The sequence below is a fragment of the Salminus brasiliensis genome, chromosome 2 (assembly GCF_030463535.1).
Source record: "Salminus brasiliensis chromosome 2, fSalBra1.hap2, whole genome shotgun sequence".
Taxonomy (NCBI): Eukaryota; Metazoa; Chordata; class Actinopteri; order Characiformes; family Bryconidae; genus Salminus; species Salminus brasiliensis.
Genome location: NC_132879.1, coordinates 24,196,992 through 24,224,037, shown reverse-complemented (window position 1 = coordinate 24,224,037; position 27,046 = coordinate 24,196,992). Strand labels below are relative to the sequence as shown.

The window sequence follows — 27,046 nt, the reverse complement described above, 5'->3', positions numbered from 1 at the left end:
ACTTTGTCAAAACTCATCTGTCCAACTAACCAGCACCCACTTTTAATACGATCCACAGCGGGCATTGCCTGTTCCTCACTGAACAAAATGTACATTATTGACGATCAGCAGGAAAAGTTGGTGTTAAATGCGCTAACTTTCTAAAATGCTCACAGTTAATGCTGTGTTTGCAGCGTGAACCGCCTTCAGCTGAAATGTTTAGTTTGAGCTATTAAACGAATCTTGAAGAAAGTGCATTACAGTCTGCTGCTAGAAACATGCATTTCGTGGATGATTTCTGATACTGAAGTAGCCGACGCGAAATATATAGTATCTTAGCATCTATAAGTGAAAACGTATGTTTAGTAAATGGGTTTAAAAATGGCGTTATTACTACCAGCTATTCTCATATGATTACATGTGATATTCTCCAGTCCAAAAACGTCATGAGTTTTTTCTGTATGGTTATCTCGTGATCACAACTTGTTTTTTGTTTTCTGGTGATCTGGAGATAAGAGTTATCAGAACAGAAAATGTTGATGTTGTTTCGGGGATAACGAATATAATGACTTAATTTTTTACAAGACAAACCGTTTTCTCATGGTTGCAAGATATATTTGTCGAAATAATAATCAAAAATTAAAAAAAAAACGTAAAAGTTAAAGTTATGACCACAAGAAAACATTTGTTACCTTGAGATCACAGTATAACAGTAATGAACTCATGGCCTTTTTGGACCTCCGTGATTCTGCATGAGTGTTTCTCAACTCTGATCCTGTAGTGGTGCATTTTAGGTACATTAGCTACATTTAGGTACACTTTAGTTTTTTTTCTGCTCACCTGCCCACCTCCACTCACAGCCCAGCATGTAGGAAAACGTTCAAATGTGCAGTGCAGGTGTACTGCAGGACCACCACTGGGAAACACTGGGTTACAAGTGTTCTAGAATAGCAGGCCATTACTATTTAAGTAAGAAGAAATGCTTGCTGTTAGTAACAGGGTTAACCCCTTATTGCCAGCATTGCCAACACTGCCCCATGAAGGAATTTCTTGTTCGTGAAGAAAGTGGATTTACAAAAATACAGTGTAGCAATTATATGCATTCAAATGTATACAATAAACAGGCAACAGATGTTTTACTCAAAGTACGGCAAATTACTTTATTCATAAATCTGCCGATTACAAAACCCTGGAGATAATTTGTTGCATTCTCATGTTCATCCACATTCTAAAGAAAAAATGACAGTTTTAGCCCCCAGTTCTCAGGGCCCCGTGCATGTCTGGGTCTATTTTTACCCCATTCAGAATCTTGTAATTGTGAGCAAATAATATATAGTTGGGGTCCATTATTTGCAGAGTTGTAGATACAACAGCTGCACATTGCTTCAAGCACATTCAAAAGAGCAAGTTAAGTGAAACCTGCTGCCAATTACTTTATTGTGTAAAATCACTCTACTTTGAGTGTGTACAGTGCCACACGCCTCGAGTGTGTGATTATTTTGGACCATCTTTAAAACTTGCTATTGCATGATGTCTTGAACTTACACTCACAAGTAGCTGTAATCATTTAATAATAAACTTCAATCACTAGCCTACATAACAGTAACACTGTAAATGCAGCTATTCTGTATTAACAAGACATTCTATTACATTGCTGTTTCATTCATCAAAGATTTTGTATAAAAGCTGTTTTTCAATATTCAAGAGCTAAAGGTTTTTACATCAGGTAGGAGGACAGTATCCCCATTTAGATGAATGGTGAGGACAATTGTGTTTTAACATATTCAGTATTGCAACCTTAATATTATGTTAACATGTATTCAAGTGGTTCTAACTTCTCTAAGTCATGCTAACTTAACAATGCATTTTTCTCATTCTGATGACTCCATAGTGTATGTGTGCATGCATAGGTAGGGAGAGAAAGAGAGAGAGAGAGAGAGAACAAAACAGACAACTCTTCAAAAAAAAAAAAAGAAGTCGGTCACCAATAGGAGCAACACCACAGAGTTGAGGCCTGGTAGGAACTGTGTTTGTTTAGAGTGTGATTGGGATCAAGTGTATATGTTTTACCACTACTAAAGCATGAGCTGCATGGATCACATGGATGTGTAATCTGGGTTTAATAAAAAAATTTAAAAAACAGAACACATATATTGTAATCATTCCTATTGTCAGTTTTTTTTTTGGGGGGGGGGGGGGGGTTGTTTAGTTTTTTAGGTTATTTTTATTTGATATGTTGCTAATAAATCTGTTTAGTTTCCCACTATCATTATCAATCAAATTTCATAAGTATTGGCAAACATTTTGGTTAGTGGAACCTCAGGAGAAATCAATCTGGGTAGTATGTCAGTAGTGCATCAAGGTTGAAACATGAAAAGCATATAAACAGTGGACTGTATAGTATACCCATTATGAAGGGTAAATGTATTAAATGATGTTATGTATGTATTAAAATTTTCTGGGCATCTGGGTGTAGTCTATTATAGTAGAGTAGGTGGGGTGAAACAGGATTTATGCAAAGGGCACACCCACAGTCAAATGCCAGAAAAGGCACTGAACATTTATATTTATCTGAACCATCAATGAACATGAATATTTTTGCCTTTCAGCAAATAAGATGGACAGAAATAAACAAAAGGCTTTATTTTTACTGTATCAAAAAATGTATTGTTTGAAAAACACCACTGTAGTCAAATCGCAACTCAAATTTCTGTTTGCTTTACACATCCTATTACAGAAAATACTCTCACTTCTGAAAAAGATTGCATATCAATTCATATTCCGATGAAAACCTTTCAGTAACAGTGTCAGAGTACCTTAACGTGAAAGGGACAGGCCCAGTTACAACACCTCTACAGTTGAAACTAGTATGTTCATATTTGCGTTCAGCACACACAATTCACTCCACACCAAGTGCATACTGTAAATAGTGGACAGTGCAGCCTGTGGCTACAATGAATAAGCATAGGATGGATTAGACTAACTGATAAATTCAGGGTGCTAACATACCTACTAAATTTCACAAAGCACTGGATTCTCACAACAGAAAGCACTGCATTAATATTGTACAAAGAAACACAAAGCTAAAGAATTTCAGTATAAATGACAAAATAGAAAAAAATATTTAATGACCACCACAATTACATGTATATTCACAATATCAACTTGTATTACCCACAATGAACATGTATAACAATATGTTACAATAAAGATGAGTTATTTGAGTGTTTGAATAATCTATGACAGTTTAAAAAGAAACTGTATTAGTGCCAATTCCCTGCTAAAAGGTCTTATTCACCAATGGGGTACTGAATGGGAATGTTGGAGGGACATCCTTGCATTTCATGTTACTTGATATATTGTATTTGGGCAGGCAGCACTGTATTGCTGCCTAAAGGATGAGAGAGATTGATTTATTTTATTAATTTATTTATTTTTAACCACCCTCACCTCTGGCTTGTGCACTAGGGGCTCAGAAAAGGGTCTCTATAAAGCTGCTTATAGAGAGAAACGTCCATTGTTAAACTTGATTTTACTTAATTGTTTTGATATATTAGTATAATATATACTAGTAAATATGACAGAAATATGTAACACATTAATGTACTGGCGAATAAATACCACAGTCGTGCAAGCTGACATGAATGATGTAGCATTTCTCAATCAATCGTGCAACCAGACAATTCTTATTCCTCTTCAAGACAATGCTCAATTTAACAATGTCCTCACATAGCGTTGCTAAAAGTAGTCCTCACCAGTAATCCTTGGGCAATTATCCTAAACCTTACTTTCTCTACCAGTTTAGGGTCCTTGGGGTAAATCATATCCACTAAATATGTTAAGGAAGTATTTGCATCCATCCATCCATCCATCTTCTTGGACAGGGTCGCAGTGGGCCCGGGGTCTACCCAGGATCATTGGGGAATCTTTTTTTTCCATAAAGGTAAACATTCTGTTACAACAAATATTTATATTAACAAATGTCCAGCATGTTGGAGTGCCAGAAAGATTAAAATGTTGAACACCTATCCATATTTAGGTATTTATATATTTAAAAAACAAACAAAAAAATACAAGTGCTGAGAAAAGGTATTTTCCTAAAAAGCAGGTAAACAAAAACCATGCAGGCTTTTCAGCTTTTCATCCTCATTATCATATCTGCCACTCATGTTATCCATGCTTTTGACTGTAATATAATTGTAAGCAATCAAATGTCAACTCATGACAGCATTTGTCTGTATTTACTGTCATTCATTGTTTTTCTCTCTGTGGTAGCTGTAGCCTAAGTTAAGCAGTGTAGAAGACTGCTTTGGCTACCTTGCAGGGAGTAAAGGTGTTGGTGGTGTGTGGCTGGCAGCAAAACCATTTTCCAATGAGTGCATCTCATGGACCAGGCTATTGCCTATGCCTTGTTTTAACAGCATGTTAAACTCTTGGAGTTTTTGTCTGTGGTCTTTATGACAGTGACTGCGCAAATTAGTCCTCGAATAGAACTTCTTTCCACAGAGCCAACAGTAGATTCTCACATTATGAAAAGCCTTTTCTTCTGGCTTAACTTTTGCTTTGACTTTCCGTGGAGGGGGAGTGCGGCTGGCCACAGTGTTTTCCAACACGTGAAACTTGTGGGAGATGCTCATGTGTTTCAGCAGCAGCCCCTGAGAGCTGTACTTTTGCTTGCATAGGCCACAGTAAAACAAGTCCTTCATCCAGGGGATGACCCTGTCCTTGCTGAAATGTGCTGCCTCTTGGGGGGAGATACCCTCTGTAACAGGCTTCGAATTGGGTTGTTTTTGAGGAACGGGTGCAGCCTGTGTTGAGAGGCTTTGGCCTGACTGTTTGACAGATGCAGGTGTGGTGCAGTCTTGCTTTAAGCCACACGGCAACTCATTACAGTGGCAATGAACCTTTGGCTCCTTATCAGAAGACTTTTGGCATACGTGACACCTTTTACCAGCAGACAGGTGTTCCTCCTCACAGGCCTCTCCATCTCCAACCATACTCCCAGGTACAAGTTCAGATTTGGCATTCTTTGCAGTGTCTTTTCGTAATGTCCTGATGTTATGGTCAACACTTATGTGCCTCATCAGACTTCGTTGGGAAACGAACCTTCTGTTGCACATCCTACAGCTACAGGTCTTTTTAAGAGTGGGTGCTTGGTGCATGGTGGCTTTCTCTCCTAGTTTAACATGCACAGTCTTATGGGAGGATGAATGCTGCTTTTTGACACCTGACTGAGATACAGTATCCCATTCTAGATCACTTTTCAGCTCTTCCAGCTCTCTTGATGTCATTGTGTCCTGCAAATGTGGGAGATAGCCCTCTTCACAATCATCCTCCCTTTCAATCTCCTTAATGCCCCCCCTCTCCTGGGAAACTGGAGCTACTTTAAAAGATGCAGTATGCGGCTGCTGGAACCTTCTGAGGACAACAACAGGTTCTCGTCTACACAGTTTCCTGGACACAGAGTTTTGCTGGTGGGAATTAGGAGCTGGTGTCAGAGTGTGGTCCTGATACACGGGTTTGGGGACGATTCTGAGAGGTGATTCCTGGCTGTCTCTTTGTGAGAATACAGTCTCTAAAAGGTCTTTCATTACCTGTGAGGGGTCTGTGGAAAGAAAACAAAAACAAAAATGGGTTCCATTAATGGACAACTAATGGACAATGTTATGGGAAATTGGGAATATGATTATGATGAATTATTGGGTTAATAATCACAGTGACTACTTCATCATGCTGCCACAATGCTGTACACTCAACCGGTGCGCTGTTAAGGTCCTATAAGAGAACAGGTTGAAAATAAAGAAAAAGATGAAGAAGATGAAGCACATAAATGCAGACCATCTGGTTCAGGTTGCCTGGACAAGCAGTAGGACTGCCTGTGTTCAAGTAGATTAGGAAGACCACGGAAGAGACTTCTGCAAAGTTGGCACTCAAAAATGGTGTCCACCTCCTTCAGGAGAGTGAGTTTAGCCTGAACTGTACCTGGGTGCAACCAGAATTCAGTCAATAATTAGTCATTAATGTTACATATATAGTAATTTTTTTCCCCCTCAATGATGGAAACACACTTAAACCTGAAACACTAAAATATTGAAAATATGTGCCAGGATAGTTAAAAGGCACTGAAATACCTGAGCGAAAGCACTCAATGATTTGCTGAATGCCAGTCAAAGTGGTGTGCTGTGGCTGTCGAAGCAGAGGTGGGTCTCCAAGTTCAGTAGAACACACTGAAAATGTGAACAGTTATAGTCCTTTATATTAATTAATGCAATTAATCAGTAACTTAAAAACCTGTAAGAAACACAGCACAGGAATTGTTAGTGTTAATATATTCAACATGTAAGTGAGAAAGTCAGTCTTTCTAAAGTATAGCACAAATTAAATAAGCACTTTCTAAGTTACATATTTTGTCTTAAAGCAAACTTTACAATGAAAAGAAGGGAAAAGTAATAAATCAAGTTCAATAAAAGCAAATTTCCAAAATATGCAACAGCACATTTCTAAGGATCAGCATCTCTCTATATTCTGAGAAAGACAATGGGGCGTACCTAATGTTGTGTTCGGTGGCTTTGGACATAGCGGAGTCGGCTGGCCGCAGTATGGCCCAGTGTCAGTTTGGCTATATTTGCTGATAGTCAGGTCTTCAGTGCCACTTTCCTCCATTTTAAGCTAAAGCCACACAAAAACACTGTAATCAGTTAATACTTTTACCACAACATTTGTTACAAATCAACAGTTGATATTCCTGTGTGTGTCCAACCTGCACGGTCACCGTCTGGCAGTATGTGTCAGATAGGACCTTCTCACTTTTAGAGTCTGTTTTCTTCATCTTCAAAGTCTGTTTAACAGCCTAAAAACAAAAAGTAATCATTCAGACTGTATTTTAATTTAGAAGTTTTACGGAAGATGTACATACAATTGTATCGTATGTAATTCATACAACCTCAAACAAACACAGTAGGGATGGAAAGAGGTGTAAATTTCTCGAAATCTTCTTTACCTGATTTTGAAGAGAATTACGCTTCCTCTTCTGTGAAGAATGGGACTGCTCCATGCTATCTTCATCTGAGCTCATGCAACCTGCAATGATATTACAGATATTACAGAGATTACAGATATTACAGATTGGTGCAAGTTTCACCTCCAACCCAAATCTAGCACACCTCATTCAGCTAATCAGGAAAACAGCCTAAAGAAAGAAATAGATCGACCACGTGGCATATATTAGGCTTGCATCTAAAGACAATAGGAAGAGAGAGGGAGAGAGAATATTAAGGAAGCACAAAAATTTATATTGGCATCAGAGAGATTTGACCAGTATTTTAAACCAATATATGTATTGTTCTCTGGATAAGCAGAATGTTTACAAGATGCTGGGCCTCTATGCCAAAATAACCATCTGCGTTTGCAAAGTTAGAAAAGTAACAGGATACATGTAACAGCATTACATAATCAGTACATAAAAGGTAGGGCAAAACAAACCTATTAGGCTCACCAATTACTACTCTTTTAGATCTTTTTGGAGCACAACATTGATTCCAGCAGCAGTGATGTTAAAACTGAAATATTAATATTTAAAAGCAAAAGAGTCTGGCTGTGCTTAATGGGTACATTTAGTTCCAAATTAGCTCACAATAATATATTTGATTAAAATAGTACTTTATTTTTAAAAACTAATTGAGAAATAACTGAAATAAGTTGTATTCGAAGGTAAAGGGTGAATAACACTATTCAGAGGCAAGTCAAAACTTGGTGAAGCAAATGTCTTTAGAGGATATGAGAGAATAAGAAACGCTTGTCATTCTTATCAGCACAACATCTGTATTTATATTTTAAACCATTTAATACTTACTGTTAATGTACAGATTTATATTTTAGTTGAAGGCAGAGGCATTTTTAAGGCATTTTAATAAATAAATAAATTACTAATGGGAAACTGTATTTTTGTGTATGTTGTTTATTTTTTTCCACAATGTAGAGAGCAATTACATCCAACAAACACAGAAAACTAAAAATGGGGGAAATGGAGTCTGAAGGCTTTCTTCGAGTTGCAGCAATACAGAAGTTCACAGTCAAGTTCACTGAGTCAACCAGCTCTGCAAGAAAAAAGCCAACTTATAATCACTTCTGAATCTTTTCAGACCAGACCATGGACACCCCAGCACACTGATAGCATTTATTAGAATATTTTTGTCCTCTCTTCACTCAGGAATACTACTGCTATAAAAAAATAACAACTATTTAACTATATGGATTAAATATTAAAACCATTAAATTGATGATTTGTATATTTGTATATCTATTGGTGCTTGCATGGTTCAATTATGTAAGAAATTCCATTATGTCTAAATGGGAATTTGATGCTTTTACCCCACAATTTAGTAGGCTAATTATTTATCCCATTATTAAAGGGATTTATTTATTGTGTCTTAGATTATTTGATCTTATGGTTGTGAAAATACTTTCTTAGGCTTATTTAATTTTTTAAAGATTCATTTAAACTAACCATCGGTGAATGAAGTCTGTTTATAGACATTCAGTGTAAATTAGTTAAAGGGCACAGACTAAGCTTAACTGGACCATCAGCAACTTTACAATTTTATTTTAAAAATATACCATTTTATAAACAATATTTTGTTACATACATAAACTTGTATGCTGCTTTAATATGAACAATATGAATAATATGAATATTATTACTATTAAATGATACTTTTTTGTTGTTTTTTGTTTGCAAGAAGTAGTGACACCCAACTTTAAAGGTAAAACCTTAAATCTAAAAATGTCAATTTGCAGACAGCTAGTTTTCAGACAGTTTTCAAAAATGGCCACCAGCAAATGTGAACACATATATAGCCATATCTTAATATGCATTATATGATTGGCTAAAAATCACAGGAAATATGTAGTAACAAACATTTTTGTTAGATATCAAGTATAAAAATAATCCACCATTTTTTCCTCAAATAATTTGAGCTCAAAGATGGTAGTGTGCTTAATAGACAAATTTACCCAAATGGTAATCTGTTGTACAGCATGGGGAACGGAGGGCCATTGTCCAACATATTTTGCTATACGCATTTGTTTAGTAGCAAACCTACTAAACCTGACAAATGAGCTGATGGATTGGATAGGTTTTTGCAAACATTCACAGGTGATATAAACCGAAATCTGATTTTCATGGTTGGCATAGCAACAATCAAGCTAACTGGACAGCTGTGTTCAAGAAACTAAATTAATTAATACAGCTTAAACTAGGCTCCACACAGTGAGTGCTAAATACTCATACACATGTTTGAACTCCAATCCCCATGCTGCGTTCACTTTACCTAACAGAAAGAGTAGCCTACCAATAATATCCATTGCCTATTTTTGTGACAAAGGAATTTTTAATTTTACTTGCCTGCTCCCTTGTTTAAAAGAGATCTTGATAAGGTTTGTATCAACTTAATTAAATTACATTAATTTAATATTGTAGCTCTTTGGATTAGGTTACATATTGTTTGACAGACAGAGAGACAGAGACAATTGTGAGTTTTAAACTGTGTGTTTGCTGAGTTTCAGCACTAAATTGTCTCTGCAAGTTAATTTTACAATTACAGAGAAAAACCAAAAATATTAAAGTGGAGTTCATCTGCGTATATTTTTAACAGGTAACCATTCATCTGCAATGGGACACAAATTTAACACTTATAACCCTTACAAGATTCTCACTCCTATTACGGGATAATTGTCCAGGCACTGACATTCCTAAAATTTGCTATGACTGATATTCATGTTTCTTACAGACCATACCAGACCACTTGTATACACTGAGATTCTTGACATACAATGCAGCATCAACAATACAGTACTTAAGCTCTTACTGACTGAAGCATGCCCTCACTAACACACCTTACAAAGTACTTCTTAGCAAGTTGGCACAGATTTTAATAAAATATTAGAAATGACCAATATACACCTATTCACCTCAGAGAAAGACCAGCAGCTCTGTCTATTCATTTCTAAAAAGGGTGGTTTAAATGAAGTTTAAATTATTCAACTATCTTTTTTGCCAACAGCAGAGCACGCTGGATCCATTTTTGTATGAATACGGGATAAGATCAACATCACGCCTTCAAATGACACTAGCACGCCCCTCTCCCTTTCCAAAAAGATTCTGTCTCACATTATGTTTAATATAAATCATTTTAAAGCAAAATTAAGTTAGACTTGTCCACTCAAACTTAATGAGAAGTGGATTACCCCTCCATTTATAATGTTACATACTTTCAAACATGTGGCTTAACAGTCAAACTATAGATTACAGAACATCACTAATATTTCCAGGAGAACTGAGAATTCTCTCTCTTCATTATCCCAGGTGTTGTCATGACTGGAAAACAGTATCTAAAAGTATGTAGAGTTTTCCAGGATGTGTGGGAACCCTGTCTGTCTATGTGCAAATGTTAAGCATCACCTATATTTATCTGACATGCTAATCCAGAAAGATGTAGCCCCAACCTATTAATGTTTATGCAGCTGAATATTGAAAACTTGACCACCATTCCTATATCTGTGCTTCCCTTTAGAGAGTGCTTTGGACCTACACACAAATGCTGTTTCGGATTTACGTGGCTATCATCAGCCATAATATTAGCACCACTGACAGGTAAAGTAAAAAACACTATTTATATAGTGGATATATTAGGCAGCAAGTGAACAGTCAGCTCTTAGGTGATGTATTAAAAGCAGGAAAAATGCACATGCATAAGAATCTGAGCCGCCTTGACAAGGGATGAATTGTGATGGCCAGATGACTAGATCAGAACATCTCCAAAACATCAGGCAGGTCTTGTGGGAGCTTCTGGAATGCAGCGGTTAGTGCACCGACCAAAAGTGATCCAAGAAAGCACATGCTATATATATATATATATATATATATATAAATAAAAGTCATCGCCACCTTAGGCTCACAGATGCAACTGAGGCTCCTCCTCACAACTGGACAACACTTGGAAGGATCTGCTGCTAACGTCTTAGTGCAAGATACCACAGGGCACATTCAGAGGTCTTGTGGACTCCATGCCTCGAATGGTCAGATCTGTTGGGGTGGCTCTACACAATATTAGGCAGGTGGTACTAATTTTATGGCTCATCAGTGTACAAGCTAGAAATCATTCCCTGTGTACCAGTGCAATTACTGATGCCAAAAAAATGAAAAACACAAAACAATAGCTATAGCTAACTATAGCTAATAGCTCACAATATGTGATCATATGATATTGACTTAATGAACGTATAATATAATAAAGTTAATGGTGGAAAATGAGTAATTATATCATGCAACTGACTAATTTATCCGTGATCTTTTCCAGAGATGACACTAACGCTGACTGAGATGCTGTACTCGTGGATAACTGTGTTTAACTGAGGACATCATGTTCATCATAGTCACAGAAATGGATATTATAATTTCTGGTTTTGCTAGGATTTTTTACTAATATAATATTTAAACCAGAAACGAAACATCAGATAGACAGCCATCCACCAGACAAAACGTGTAGATATACTATCGATCTAAATAGTTTCTGCTAGAAATGTTGTCCCTTACCTGGTCAGGAGCCTGGCAGTCCTTTCACCTGCAAAAGGACGGATTTAGCGGGTGATCATCGACCTTTCTTCTCCCACCAAAAACAAACTAATTCTCACTCTGTCTCTGACACTATGGATAGTGGCACATATACCGCCGCCTACTGCGCTGGAGTAGGCACAACGGTCTAACATTCACTAGCAGTGCTGCTAAGAGTGCTTTCACTTGAAAAGTTCCATTGCCTCTATAGTTCTCAGTTGCTGGAGGGAGGGAGAGAGGCAGACAGCATGTGTGTGTGTGTGTGTGTGTGTGTGTGTGTGTGTGTGTGTGTGTGTGTGGCTGGGGGGGGTACACCAAGCTGCAGCGGCCTCTTTGTAGAGGACTTTATTAGAACCCATTGTGCGCTCTGCCTCTCGCTGCTGATTGGGTAACCCCACAATCAAAGGGAGAACGCACCAATCGAACGACAGAAAACGTTCCTCAGATCCCGTTTCGCTCCGTTTCCACGACACATGTCGTCCAACCCGGAAACCGCAGCAAAACGGTGCTTAACGTTTTAGAGTTGAACGTGCCAGTGGTTTCTGTTGTGATAGAGTATTACATGTGACCGTTACAGCCTTAGTTGTAGACTACAGCAATTCAGCCTCATACCTGGACTAATGTAATAAGATAAAGAAAAGAAATACACCATGAAAGATTTCCCCTTAGTTACATACTTTACATATTCCATACAAAAACGTTTCTGAAAAGGTTGTGTCCACAATCTTGTATCACTGTAACACTTTGACCCCTCTATTACACATTGTTATTGCTTTCACATAAACTTTCACCAAGTAAATCCAGTGCAAATATCACAATGAACACCAAAAGCAGCTTAGAAATAAACTGTATATATTCCTAATGCTTTCAGTAGGGTCGGGTATAGTTTACTGAAGTTTGGTGTTAAAGAAGTATATTGAAGGTGTAATGTGTAAACTTTCATGTGAAACATTTTTCATTCATAACATTACGCATGATTAGGGGTGAACAATATGACAGTATTTTATCGCATTGTGACAAATGTGTGTGCATTGTGCCTAAAGAACAACTGCATGAATCATTATAAACAGTGCAATTAATCTAGTTTGGGAGGAATCATTTAATCTCTTTAATTTTTTTTATTATTATTTGACATTACTGGTGCATTTTGTCTGCGATCACATGTATTGTCATAAATATCCTGTAATGTAAAAATGTCTTTATATATTATGATTTCATATTTTGACCATATTGCCCATTCCTACTTGTTATTTCTTCATTCATAGTATTAGTTACCTTGACCTTTTCCCTAAAAACAAAGATCAGGTGTAAGCATTTTTAAACCCAAAGCTGCTAAATTACTTTTTAATAACTGCAACTCATTAGTCTGAAGCAAAGCCATGAAAAACACCATCGAAATATCCCTTTACATAGTTGCTGAGGGACAGATCAGTATATAACCTAAGCACATAACAACTGTTGTATTTCACTAGTACTAAGAGAATAGTCATCAATACAGCCCTTAATACAAAAAACAAATAAACCACCTTTATGGACTGTTTCATTGCAAAGTCCAATTCATCTCATTTCTCTGCCATTCCCACTACCCCAATGTGTACATCACATAGCAGAAATGCTTGTAAGATGTTTGGTTTAATGTAGTACTACCCACAACAAAGGTATAAGCATTAGAACAGTTTTTTTTCCAGTTAGCAGATAACTCTGTTTCCTCACACTCCTCAACTGAGCACCAGTTTCAATGTTGCTCCATTATGTAAATACCCTGCAGCAGCGTTACAGCGTCACATCAAATAATGATGATGTACTCGAAACCGGTGTATGCAGTTCGTCTCTGTGCAGCAAAGTGAACTTTCACAAACATTCACACACAAGACGTTTTTATTATTAAATGGATGATAATCTCTTTTCTTCTCTAAGCGAAGAAGCGTTATTAGATCCTCAAGATACATAAAAGATACACAATTACATCTGGAATGTTGCTGCACTGCTGAGAAGGCTTTCCTTCCTACAAAGAGAAAAATACAATTATCAGAAAGTTATTTTCTGTTCTTAACCTTTCCTTTTTGTGTAAACTCACACTATTCAAATGTATTTACACATAAACTAAAATACGATATTGCATGTTATTTTGAATGCTCTTTAACTTTTATAATACTGCAAGCCAATTATTAACAATGCAGTACCCATGAAACACCTTTAGTTAGATTAATATAAAGATCTTAAGTTTTAATGCGGCCTTATTTTTTTTTAATTGTCAGATAGCATGTTCAGACATCTGCTATTTGTGGTTAAACTTGTCTTATGTTTTTAAAGAAAGTATGCAGCTGATCTTTAAAAAGTTTTATTATATTTAGCCATAGCAAGGCAGTTTGCAAGTTGGCAGCACTAACTCCAGCTAAATGACCAGCTGACTCTCAGGGTGTAACTGAATTGATTCTCCTCTGTCTGCTCCTTCGGGGTAAAGAGATGTACTGGCAATACTGGCAATGCTGTTTGTAAGCCAGTTTTTGTTGAAATGTTTGGTGACAGGACACCTTTTTAGACAGCCATTAGTGAGAGCAAAATATCTCCCACTGCAATGTGTGTAGACGCAGTCAAATGTGAATGTCCAAATTGCATCAGAGAATGCGATAACCACAATGGCTTTTGTTAGGGTGTAAAGAAGTTTGCATGTTTATTGATTAATTGAATTTGTTTTAAAATGACAGTATATACCTATGACATTCCTTATTATTTTAGTGGTATATGAAGCAAGGTGACTTACTGAAGTCACATAGTTATAATCAATTGTTAAATAGATTAATAGTAGTTCAACACTTACGCTCCTTTTTTAAATGTTTTCCGGGATATTCTATCACTTCCAAGATCCTCAGGGCACTCGTTGACATTCCTAATACCAAGTGTCGTCATTGCTGTGAAGATGTAGCTATGTTTACTAATATAAGCAATTCATCGTATATCAGCATGTCCTGTACCAGGTTCAAGAAAGCAAACTGGAATAACATTTTAAATAATACCTACATAAAGAGAGTAATAAGTAAGGTGTTTATTGAAATGGTAGTTCTACTCTTAAAATGCTTTCAATAGAAATCTAAGTCTAGTCGATGGTGATTGAATGAATTGGTAAAGTTTAAATTATATTATTAATATATAGTCATATAACTGTAGTGCACAGTGTTAATAATACTGCTGTTTACCTTCTTGATACTGAGTGCAGGTGATATACCCTTGATTTGTAGGATCCAGGATTCCAAACACTGCGTCCAAGTTGGAATCATCAAACAGACAGGGACTGTCAACAGCACGAAGTCTTGAGGTTTTCAGCTGTTCAAGCTGAGATATTAGAAATTCCTTTGGTCGTTCTTAAAAAAAAAAGAAACAATAAAACGAGTTAGCACTAATTATAAAAAAGGTAATGCATGATAATGCGGCGTCCACGTGTAAATAATCTAATGTAGCACTAGCTAGATATATTGCATTTAAACGTTGCTTAGGCTTAGGTCCCATGCGTGATTATGGAGGATGTAGTCTAAGGTGGTTTAGACCAAGAGGGCAGACATGTCTCACCTGGTCTATAAAAGAACAGCATACTCGTTAAGTTATTCATTAATTCCATAATTTTGTGATTGCTGAGGTATTGCTCTGCCTCCCTTTCTCGAGGTGTTGACATCGTGTTGCCCGGGTCTTGTTGCTCTTGGTTGCTAGGATACATGTAGCCTATTTAGATAATGACGTAGCCAGCTAGCTACGTGTTTCGCTTAATTTGTCAGCTAGCTATCGTTAATGTTATTAATAGGAAACGATCATAATTCAATTAAATTAATTAATTAAACGTAAATCAATAGCATTTCTGCTGATATTGTTTTACTTGTGTGTTTTCAGACAAACACAGCATACCCACCAAATAAACGTCAATAAACATTTGTTTGGTGTGATAATCTAGCTATGTTCTGCACTTCAGGTAATTTGCCTTATTAGTGTATTTTATTGTATATTGCAACCACCACTGGAAACATAAGGATGTTTGTTTAGTGTGCTCTGGTCTGAAGATCCAAAGGTTAATTTACAGTATGGAGGATAAATAGGCAAGGTTTAGATCGGCAGTGTTTGACCATACTGATACAGCCTAAGACAATTAAACACTACTTTATTAAGGCTGTATGCTGACTGTTTTAATCTAGGTCCACATACAAGATGTAAACTTTCCTTTATATAGCCAGGAATAGGACTGGATTTAGCAACCTATCCTTTCTAGAGTACTGTAAGAGTATGCAAATAGTGGGGCTATTCAAAAACATAGTATTTATAATAATAAATAGTTATAATATAATAAATAGTTTGTTGTAAATACCAGTATCATAAGTTCCTCTTTTTCTTTACCCTTTTTGAGCACTTTCAGTAACAAAACATCTGATGTTACCAGAAATAAAAAAAATAGTACCCTTCTCATAATTAAATTTTCACTATCTGTACTGAAACTAATATTTCTATAAAAAAAGCTGTCTAAATATGACAATTTTATACATCATAATTAAACCTCCTCCTTTCTCGTGCATGGATAGGTCCTTTTGGTCCTCAGGCTCTAGGATGACTGTATTTTGGTTTTTTAAATAAGGACTACAGGGGACAGGAATCTGGCACTGGCACCTACTGTAAACAAGCAAAAGTCAACATGAAATAAATGTCAAATCCCAGATATTCCAGGCAATGTGGGAATTCGGGAATAAAAAAAACACTTTTATTAGGGCCACATGTCCTGGAAAAAAGATGACATGTGGTCACCCTACTAGACAAAACATTTGGGTACCTGTTCATTGGGTCAGCACATTTAGGATGTATCAAAGTTGAGGGCCACAAAAGTGATAGTGCTAGGTGTAAAGGATTGTTATGAGGGCTGGTGCCGATGTGTACAAAAATAATTATCGATATATTTTAAATGTGCGTATCACCTTTTTGTTTCTTAAATATGGTAAGATTTTTGGGGTTACACAATGTGCAGCTTTTATTATATGTGGGGCAGTCAGCTGGTTGAGTGACTTTCGACGCGTTAAGTGAGCGACAGTGCTGCGTTTCGTTGTGCGCAGGCGCGAAGTGCAGAGTCCTTGGACGCGCAGAGTGCTGTAGGTGAAGCGATCTGTGTTCAGGACACTGACGAAAATGCAGACCTGGAACCAGCTCTACCGCGCCCTTGCAACGGTAACTACTGCTCTGCTTAATATAACACTACGCTGAAGTGTCCACGGCGGTCTGTGGGCGACAATAAGGATATATATGGAGAAACGTGGCGTTGTTTGTTCAGGATGTCTGCTGTGAAGGCCGAGTTAGCACGATAGCAAGGTGGCTCGCCAAGCTAGCTCAGTTGACATGAACGCTAGCCAGACCGACAGGAGCAGGGTGTATCAATGCATGTCGTGTAGCTTCGTGGTCTTTCGCGTAGTTCCAGCTGCTTTCTTTTAGGCTTGCCTAAGCACACGTTAGTATGTTTGTAAAGTTAACGTGAGGATTTGGAAGAATTTCTAGTGAACTAGCTGCATAGACGGTAAGTCAGTTAGCTGCTAGCAGGCTAGCTAGTGCTACTTTTTTGGCTGCGCTGTCAGGCGGTTGTGTCATGGTATTGACTTTATTTTAGCTAATAGTGTGATAATAGTATCACTACCTACCAGCAGTTGGCAATTAATCCTTAAGTGGACGGTTGTTTATAATTTCATATTAGAAAAAGTGGTGATTTAATGGCTGTTTTTGCAGGATTTGCAGTCCTGTCATTTGCACGGGCACTTTTGGCATGTAGCTATCTGTACATTTGTCACATACTTGATACTTGTTGGTCAAGTATATATTGTGCTTGTAAGTTTACACTACACGGACACTTTGCCATTATTAGTCTATTGAGTGTCCCATGTGTAATTTACACCATTACAGTAAGATTTCTGTCACTTTTGCTCTTGCTCTGTTTGTATTCTTATTATTTTGTAATCTTAATTGCATGTTTTTTTTTATCTGCTCTTGTTTTTGCTAGTCTCACTACTTCTGTGTTTTTGTGCTGCTGTAATATGTGACTTTCTCTCTGAGACTGATAGTTATATATCTCTTATTCTTTCTTTTTCTTTTTCTTTTTTTCTTTTATATATAAACACAGCGAGGACAACACCTGCCCTGCAAGTTGCATGGAGCCACAGCATTATCCGTGAGAACATATGCTGACAAAGCCCCAAGTAAGACATCCTCAGCTGCTGAGTATTCAGAAAATCGCTACTACTATGTGTTCATGTGTTCATGAAGATATGTTAGGTGATATAAATGGTGCCAGTTTTTAATGGTACGAGTTTGTAAACCAAGGTCTTGTGTGTCCCCTCATAGTTGATGCTGATGTAACAGTTGTGGGCTCTGGGCCTGGAGGATATGTAGCTGCCATCAAAGCTGCACAGCTTGGTTTCAAGGTAACAACCAGTCTCCTCCCGCATCTCACAAAAATGTGTTACTTTTTAGTAGACAACTAACATGACCTCTTCTTGCAGACAGTGTGTGTGGAAAAGAATGCCACTCTCGGAGGGACCTGCTTAAATGTGGGCTGCATCCCATCAAAGGTATTTCATACACACACAAGCTGAATAAATGCAGTCATCTCAGACAAACATGTCAAACTGTAATCCTATTACCATACTTGCATATTTAAAAGACCTTGGTTGACTCTCATGTTGTTTTTTTAAGGCCCTGTTAAACAACTCTTATCTGTATCACCTGGCACATGGAAAGGACTTTGAAAGCAGAGGTATTGAAAGTAAGTACCAAATGTAGAAATATACTTTTCTGGCCAGCAAAGCAAATGAAAAATTTTCTTTATTTAAAAAATGTGATGTACCTTAAACAAAAACTGTTTCTGGTTGATTTATTTTTAATTACCAAAGCACAATCATTAAATTAACATGGTCACAGTCATGATTATTTAGGGGATGAAAAGCATCACTAATGACTCAGAGTACTTCGCCAACCCTTAAAATGTGTGTTTATAAATAATGGTATGATGCACACACCACCCCTGGCATTGCAAAAGGGTTGTAAAACTAATGTGCCCTCTGAATATATTTAACACACTGTCCTGTGTATTCTGACAAGAAGGCATTAGCTGGATTATGTATTTGTGTATATGAGATTATATAGAAAATGGTGTGATCTGCCTGATGTTAAACAGCATATTTTAATGAATTGCCAAAACATTAAAAATTATTAAATTGTATATGAAAATATTCTGACCTTACAACTCCAACTTCTCTTTCTATTTACGTTTAGTCCAGGGAATTTCACTGAACCTGGAGAAGATGATGGCACAGAAGAGCGGTGCTGTCAAAGCCTTGACAGGAGGCATAGCTCATTTATTCAAACAGAACAAGGTGATTAAACCTGGAGGATCGCTTGAAAAGAACACAGATTGCATTCAGTTGGCTATTAAGTAATGATTTGCTAGTGTCCGCATCCTCAACATCTTCAATTTCTCTAGGTTACTCATGTCAGTGGGTTCGGAACAATAACTGGTAAAAACCAAGTCACTGCAAAGACTGCTGATGGCGGTGAGCAAGTTATTAACACCAAAAACATTCTGATTGCTACAGGATCAGAGGTCACTCCATTCCCAGGCATTGAGGTTTGTCCTCACTGCTTCATACATCATTCTTGTTTTTTGTTTTGCTGATTGTGAGCTACTAATTCAGGCACATACTTAAATGCACATGTGATATTTGAGAACCAGTCTTGACTTGTCTTCATCTTGTAATCTGTGTTTTACAGATCGATGAGGAAACTGTGGTGTCCTCTACAGGGGCACTGTCCCTCAAGAAAGTTCCAGAGGAACTGATCGTCATTGGAGCTGGAGTAATTGGAGTGGAGCTGGTGGGTAGGCCATGAGCCTGTGGAACAGATTTTTTTCAAACTGATCATGGACTTTTAACAGTACATTGTTGAACTTCTTTCAGGGCTCAGTGTGGCAGAGATTGGGGTCCAAAGTGACAGCAGTGGAGTTTTTGGGACATGTGGGTGGGCTGGGCATCGACATGGAGGTCTCCAAGAACTTCCAGCGTATTCTCCAGAAACAGGGCATGAAGTTCAAGCTTGGCACCAAGGTCATGGGTGCCACCAGAAGGCCAGATGGCAAGATTGATGTGGCGTAAGTTATGGCAGTGTCCAAAACCTTTTTTTTTTCCTCAAACTTGAAATTAGACCTCAGTGTGATCTGTGCATAACAGATACACAGATGTGTGTTTTTTTTGTTTGTTTGTTTGTTTTGGGTTTTTTTTTTTTTATAATTTTTTTAGTGTTCGGATTCCTGGCAGGAATTTAGCATGTGTCTTTGTAGATTAATTTAAAGCCAGGCTTGGAGAGTTTACTGGTCATCAGTCAGTTTTTAATTATCCAGAATAATGCTCCTTTATCTACTGCATGGTACCATTTATGAGCTATCATGCCATGTGTTCTCAGAGTGGAGGCTGCTGCAGGAGGCAAGAACGAGACCCTCACCTGTGATGTGCTGCTGGTGTGCATTGGCCGTCGCCCTTTTACACAGAACCTTGGTCTTGAGCAAATTGGTGTTGAGCTGGACAACCGTGGTAGGATCCCCGTCAACAACCGTTTCCAGACCAAAGTGCCCAGGTATGAGAGCTTCATATTATGCTATGCTATTTGTCCAAAGTGTTGTGGACAGCTTTTTAATGAATGCATTCAGCTCATTTAAATTGCACCTATTGCTGAAACAGATGTTAAAATGCCCGCACACACACAGTTTGCCAGTGCCAGTATCCTATTGGCACCATGCCTAAAAAGAGGTTTAAAGCCCCCAGCACTTGAGCTGTGGAACTGTGCTCTCTGTTTTGTTTGTTTGTTAAATAAATTCCCTTGGTTTCAGAAGAAACAATGAATAATCAGGTGTCCCAATAGTTTTGTCCATATAGTGTTTCATTTATGTAGCTGAAATACCATTATTGATAGTGATGTGGGGGTGTTTGAAATGCATTGCGTGTTCAGACATCAGTCATTTCAGAGTGACTGTTTTTCAGTGTATACATTTTTTTTTTTTCTTCTTTTCTGAACACAGTATTTATGCAATTGGTGATGTAGTAGCTGGACCTATGCTGGCACACAAGGCAGAGGATGAAGGTATAATATGTGTTGAGGGCATGGCAGGAGGAGCCGTTCACATTGATTACAACTGCGTTCCTTCGGTCATCTATACACACCCTGAGGTGGCCTGGGTGGGCAAAAATGAGGAGCAGCTTAAGGAAGAAGTAAGTTTTTATTCTCTCTCCTCCTCCACATGCTGTGCTCTGCCATTTAATCTACAATCTGGTTGAATTCTCTGTCCCTGCAGGGAGTCCCATACAAAATAGGCAAATTCCCCTTTGCTGCCAACAGCAGAGCAAAGACTAATGCTGATACAGATGGCATGGTGAAGATCTTGAGTCACAAGGAGACAGACAGAATGCTGGGAGCTCACATCCTGGGATCAGTGAGTGACACAAAAGACGATATATAACAACACTACTCAGGCTGGAACTTTGCGTCTGCTTAATAAACATGCATCCATTAGTAAAGTTGAACTGTTCCAGTGCCATGCTGGTAATGAGTGCTTCGTCTTGCTTAGGGGGCTGGTGAGATGATCAACGAGGCTGCACTTGCTATGGAATATGGAGCATCATGTGAAGATGTTGCAAGAGTGTGCCACGCCCATCCAGTAGGTGTCTCAAAAAAAAAACAATAAGATGTTTGTTTTCTACAGCTGCATTGCTTGTGTTCAGATGAAGACAGCTGCATCTGATAATACACTTAGCATTGCATGAACTGTTTGCTTTGTGGTAAACTTTACAGACTGGTTAACTCGCACGTTTCTCTCTTTCCAGACGGTTTCAGAGGCCTTCCGAGAAGCCAACCTTGCTGCTTCATTTGGAAAAGCTATCAATTTCTAGACCATCGTGAGATACATGTATATATCGTCTGCTTCATGGCTGGTTTTGGAACTTTCACTACGCACATTTTGGAGATCCTCAACCTTCAGCTTTCAGGAGAACCCTTCATGCATAACATTACACTTACATTTAGTATGTTATTTAAATGTTCTAATAAAGAGGTTTGGGTCTTATGATGGACTGAGTGTTTGACTCGTTAAATGAGTAATTGAGCAGTGTTTTGTATTACAGTTGTTCGTAAATGTCTCAAGTCAAATGCGAACAGGCACAAACAGAGTAGGAGTCACATTAAAGCAGTAAAGTGGAACTCAAGGCAATAAAAGCAAGGTATGGTGAAAGATAAATCATGCAACTAATAAAAGTACTTCAGTATGGAAATGTGTGATTTGTTATTGTAGTTTGCAAAAGTGTGGCCTAATGTTTGAATTAAGAATAAAAATGCTGTTCATGGACTAAAGAGAAACAACACTTCCTTTTTTACTTAGGCTAACAAACCCCTTGTTTAGCACATGGGTATTCACATCAGTTTGCTAGGTGAAAATGGGTAGCTGAGCATTTCAACTAGATACTGAGATAAACACTTAGCTACGACTGTCCCACAAACGCTTTACAAAGTTACAGCAATGTTTTACATTTGAATATTCCCAGTTTAAGAATGAAAATGTGCTAAATAACACTGATTAATCTGCGATGTGGAGGTCCAGCTAAAGTCACATACCGATTTGACAGAAATGGCTACAAAACCACGAAATCTTTAAAATAACTGTACTGATATACACACATACAGTTAAAATACATGCATTAACGCATTAAAATGTTATGGCTTGATTGTGATGACTACAGCACTCCAGATTTCTACAGTTTCTACAGTTGACTGGAAAGCCACACTGCATGTAGTACCAGCATGTGGCCACAAGATGTCCCTCACGTTGCGCCGCATACGTGGCAACTGGCACTGATGATTAATACGAGCTTAAATGTGTCGTCGCTGGCACCTAAAACTTTCAGTGGAAGATTTTCCCTTCCACACATTTTTCTATTATCACACAATGTAAGGGGTTGTGCTTTCTAAGCATTTTCATCGTTTGATCACCATTTTCGGCCTCCGGTATGGGCCGCCTGCTCCACTTCATACATTTCTTTCTCTGAGGAACTTAAAGCCAGTGTGCAGGTCTTTGCTGAGCCTGGCATTAGTACCGATGCCGCCTCATGGCCACATTGTGAGCGAGCACATCTACCATTCTGTGTTGAACCCCATTCTCAAAATCCCAGCTGGAGACCAGCAGGTCTACTGTCTGACACTGGGCCTCCAGATCGAGCAGCAGCTGTGGGAGAGACTGTCCTGCCCCACATTGACTGAGACATCACTGAGAGGTTCTTAGGTGCTGGACTGACGCTCAGAGGCTCAGAGCTCCTCAATTTGAAGTAGGCATCAATGCTGAGCCCAGGTCTCAGAAGCCTAAGAAAAAGACCAGGTGCTGAGATTTCTGACTCTACTTATCTGTTTGTTTTTTTTCTATTAAACATGTTAACACACTCTTACAGGGTTGATCACTCAGTTGTATAATGAGAATTACATAATGAAATGCATTTTCAATAATCAAATTACTCGCTTCTGGAGCTTTCTAAGCAAAAGTCAAATGTAGTTTGTTTTAGAATCAGAATCTCTTTATTTTGTTACACATACAAGGAATTTTACTTGGTGAGAGCAACACAAGTATAATGTAACAAACGTTAACAAGTATTACACTAAGAGAGAAAATACACTAAACAATAAATAGAATAAAGAATAATAAGTTTAAAAAGTACTAAAAGTAATAAAGAGCTGTAACAACATTTGTAATCATCCATATGTAGCCTGAGTAGACATCTATATACAAACTATTATGTACAGATATAATGATATAAACATTTACAGAACATTAACATCTGTACAGCTGTGCAAATAATCATAGTGCAAATTTTATGCATGTTTTGTATCAGGACTGTTTTGTTTGGCAGTGTAAGCTGTCATAGGCAGAGGCACTGGTTTTAACTGGTTTTATTGAATAAATTATTGTATCATTTTCCGAAGGTGTTTTTAAAAATAATGTATATCAAAGTTAAATTTACATGAATGTGTGGCCAGCTACGCTACGTTAATATAGCAACTGAAATGACTGAGAATAGAGGTGGTGGGCTAACACTAACACTACACTAGATATTTCTCCAAAGAATTGCTTATTTACTGTATTTACACTACTGAGTTTACAGTTGGATAATGTGATATTTAAAATTTAAACACAGACATTAGATCTGCATTTCTTTTTACAATATTGAGAGATGAAGGTAATATAACAACACATAAAACTGAAATGTCTTTAATAAAGTCAACTGTAAAATGTTATTAATAGAAATGCAGTTTTCTTGTGTGGTAGATGCATAGGAGTCTGTTAAGGGGTTAAAAATACCTTGAAACAATCAGAATTCAGCCATTCCACTATCTGCAAACGCAGCCCGAGAGCAGACCATAAGATGCATGAAGAAGTCTCCAATAATCCTAAAATGTCATCCCAGCATCTTCAGGTAGCTCCTGCCACAGCTGATGATATGTGCATCTACTGTCAGAGAGAAACCGCAAACATCAGGGCAAGACTAAAGTTTGCCAATGATCACTGTTGTAGCCGACCACTGTGGTGTCGTCCGAAACCTAGATAAGGATGTTGGATCTATGCAGAAGCACCCAGTCAACATCATTTGATCATCATCATTTGATTCTGGCAGCTGTTCAGGTTTTCGCCTAAGAGTGACAACACATGAATATTTATGTATAGCAGCAATTGGTATTATTTCAAGTACTAGATACATATATCTGCAGCTTTCATAAACATGTTATTATGATAAATAAATATTAATAATATAAAGTATGATATCAGGTTGATTATATATATATATATATATATATATATATATATATATATATATATATATATATATATATATATATATATATATATATACACACATACACACACACAGTCATGCCCGAAAGTATTCATACCCCTGTCAAAGTTTGACGTAAATTTACTTTTATTTAACCAGAAATTATATTTTTGCCTGGAAATGACACAGGCATCTCCCAGGAGATAACACGATGATGTACAAGAGGCATCATTGTGGGAAAAAGTATTTCTCAGCTTTTATACACATTTGAACAAAAAGTGGCATGTCCAAAATTATTCATACCCTTCTCAATAATTAATAGAAAAGCCTTCATTGGCTATTACAGCAATCAAACGCTTCCTGTAATTGCTGACCAGCTTTTTGCATGTCTCCACTGGTATTTTTGCCCATTCATCTTTAGTGATGAGCTCCAACTCTTTGAGGTTCGAGGGTCTCCTTGCCATCACCCTGATCTTTAGCTCCCTCCACAGATTCTCAATTGGATTCAAGTCAGGACTCTGGCTGGGCCACTGCAAAACATTAATGTTTTTGTCTGCTAACCATTTCTTCACCACTTTGGCTGTGTGTTTTGGGTCGTTGTCGTGCTGAAATGTCCACCGGTTCCCAAGGCCAAGTTTCTCTGCAGACTGCCTGATGTTGTTGTTGAGAATCTTGATGTATTGCTCTTTTTTCATGGTGCCATTTACTGCGATCAAGTTCCCTGGTCCATTGGCTGAAAAACACCCCCAAAACATTAGGTTCCCACCACCATGTTTGACAGTGGGGATGGTGTTCTTAGGGTTGAAGGCTTCTCCTTTTTCACGCCAAATGGTGCACACATCATTGTGGCCAAACAATTCAATTTTTGTTTCATCTGACCATAAAACAGAACACCAGAAGTCTTCTTCTTTGTCCAGATGAGCATTTGCAAAGGTCAAGCGGGCTTATGTGTACCTTTTCTGGAGAAGTGGTGTCCTCCTTGGCCTGCGTCCGTGGAACCCAGCAGTGTGCAGTGTCCGTTGAACTGTCTGCCTTGAGATGTCGCCACCAGCAGAGTCCAGATTCACCAGGATGGCCTTGGTGGTGATCCTTGGATTTTTCTTCACCTCTCTCACTATTCTCCTGGCCAGCACAGGTGTCACTTTTGGCTTCCGACCACATCATCTGAGATTTTCCACAGTGCGGAACTTCTTGTATTTTTTAATAATACTTTGCACTGTAGCCACTGGAACTTGAAAACATTTTGATATGGCTTTATAGCCCTTTCCTGACTTGTGAGCGGCCACAATGCACAGCCGCAGGTCCTTAGTGAGCTCCTTTGTCTTAGCCATGACTGTCCACAAACCAACTGCAGAGAGCTGCTGTTTTTCTCCTGTTGAGTTGATTAAAACAGCTGTTCCCAATGAATCAGGGTAATTAGGATGCTTTAAAACAGCTTGGACTATTTGGAATGGTATAGAACTTTGGATTTTCCCATATACTGTGACAGTTTTCAAAGGGTATGAATAATTTTGGACATGCCACTTTTTGTTCAAATGTGTATAAAAGCTGAGAAATACTTTTTCCCACAATGATGCCTCTTGTACATCATCGTGTTATCTCCTGGGAGATGCCTGTGTCGTTTCAAGGCAAAAATATAACTTCTGGTTAAATAAAAGTAAATTTAAGTCAAACTTTGCCAGGGGTATGAATACTTTCGGGCATGACTGTATATATATATTAACACTTGTAATTTCTAGTGCTAGTGAACATCGTCGCTCACTAGCTCCATCAACTGACTGTGGACCAAGATGCATTGTGAGTCTCGTTACTAAGCAACAGACCGTGGTACGAATTGGAGCTGCCAACGTTTCCTCATACAAGCACGTGAGGGTCACTGAACGCTCAAATATTTCCCCATTTAGTTTGTATTAATGGCGGACTTTATGTTTCTGAGCAACGAAACGGTCAGGGGTTGTTTTCATGAACAGCACGACGCTTTAATTCAGAAGCCAGTTTGTGTGTGTACCAACTTTTAACACGGCTCAGTCACTCACGCGTTTGTTTATGCGACCGGTGCTGACGCATGATGATGATGATGATCCGGACACAGACTGTAGAAACAAACACCGACCCGAGATCAATGCGAAATCTCCGATATTTTACACAAATTACTCCATGTTTGGGAAAAAGAGGACTGTTACGCGAACAGACCATGTGTTGACTGCAGTTTTAGGCCTGCCTTTATCAGCACCCTCGAGTGATAGTACACACCTGCTCTATTACCTGGCGGATCTTGTGCAGACCTCTAACGGGCGGGGTTAAGAACTGTACTGCAGGCGGTCGCTAGAGGGCGGCAGAGACCTCTCTGACTCCGCCCACGTCACTATGTTCAGTCAGTGGAGCTGTGTGCAGTGTCTGTAGTCTCTGTAGCACTTAGTTAACACACTGAAGTCCAGTAACACAAAGAAATTCACTTTGAAACATCATTTATTTATTATTATTCAAAATAAATTTGATTTACAAAAGGTTTAAGAAGCATTTTCTGATAACTGGTGTTTTGTGCTCCTGGGCTCCCCCTGTAGTTGCAGGGTGTTATTCACTT

At 38.1% G+C, this 27,046-nt stretch overlaps 3 protein-coding genes across 3 annotated transcripts; 1 reads left to right on the top strand and 2 right to left on the bottom strand.

Moving 5' to 3' along the window:
- Positions 1 to 2,607: 2,607 nt before the first annotated feature.
- On the bottom strand, positions 2,608 to 11,677 carry LOC140549936 (zinc finger protein 800-like). The gene is made up of 7 exons (XM_072673709.1): positions 11,573 to 11,677; positions 6,980 to 7,059; positions 6,740 to 6,829; positions 6,528 to 6,648; positions 6,111 to 6,206; positions 5,818 to 5,961; positions 2,608 to 5,584 (listed from the first exon to the last, which is right to left on the bottom strand). Exons 2-7 carry the CDS (start codon positions 7,052 to 7,054, stop codon positions 4,293 to 4,295), a joined length of 1,818 nt encoding a protein of 605 aa, XP_072529810.1. The 5' UTR covers positions 7,055 to 7,059; positions 11,573 to 11,677; the 3' UTR covers positions 2,608 to 4,292.
- Positions 11,678 to 12,982: 1,305 nt separating this feature from the next.
- efcab10 (EF-hand calcium binding domain 10) lies at positions 12,983 to 15,260 on the bottom strand. Its single transcript, XM_072673707.1, has 4 exons — positions 15,158 to 15,260; positions 14,788 to 14,952; positions 14,412 to 14,502; positions 12,983 to 13,595 (listed from the first exon to the last, which is right to left on the bottom strand). Exons 1-4 carry the CDS (start codon positions 15,258 to 15,260, stop codon positions 13,553 to 13,555), a joined length of 402 nt encoding a protein of 133 aa, XP_072529808.1. The 3' UTR covers positions 12,983 to 13,552.
- A 1,416-nt stretch (positions 15,261 to 16,676) lies between these two features.
- On the top strand, positions 16,677 to 21,918 carry dld (deltaD). Its single transcript, XM_072673706.1, has 14 exons — positions 16,677 to 16,786; positions 17,727 to 17,802; positions 17,948 to 18,027; positions 18,106 to 18,174; positions 18,299 to 18,368; positions 18,878 to 18,978; positions 19,086 to 19,229; positions 19,373 to 19,474; positions 19,558 to 19,748; positions 20,060 to 20,230; positions 20,673 to 20,862; positions 20,946 to 21,083; positions 21,219 to 21,308; positions 21,475 to 21,918. Exons 1-14 carry the CDS (start codon positions 16,748 to 16,750, stop codon positions 21,538 to 21,540), a joined length of 1,527 nt encoding a protein of 508 aa, XP_072529807.1. The 5' UTR covers positions 16,677 to 16,747; the 3' UTR covers positions 21,541 to 21,918.
- The last annotated feature ends 5,128 nt before the right edge of the window (positions 21,919 to 27,046 follow it).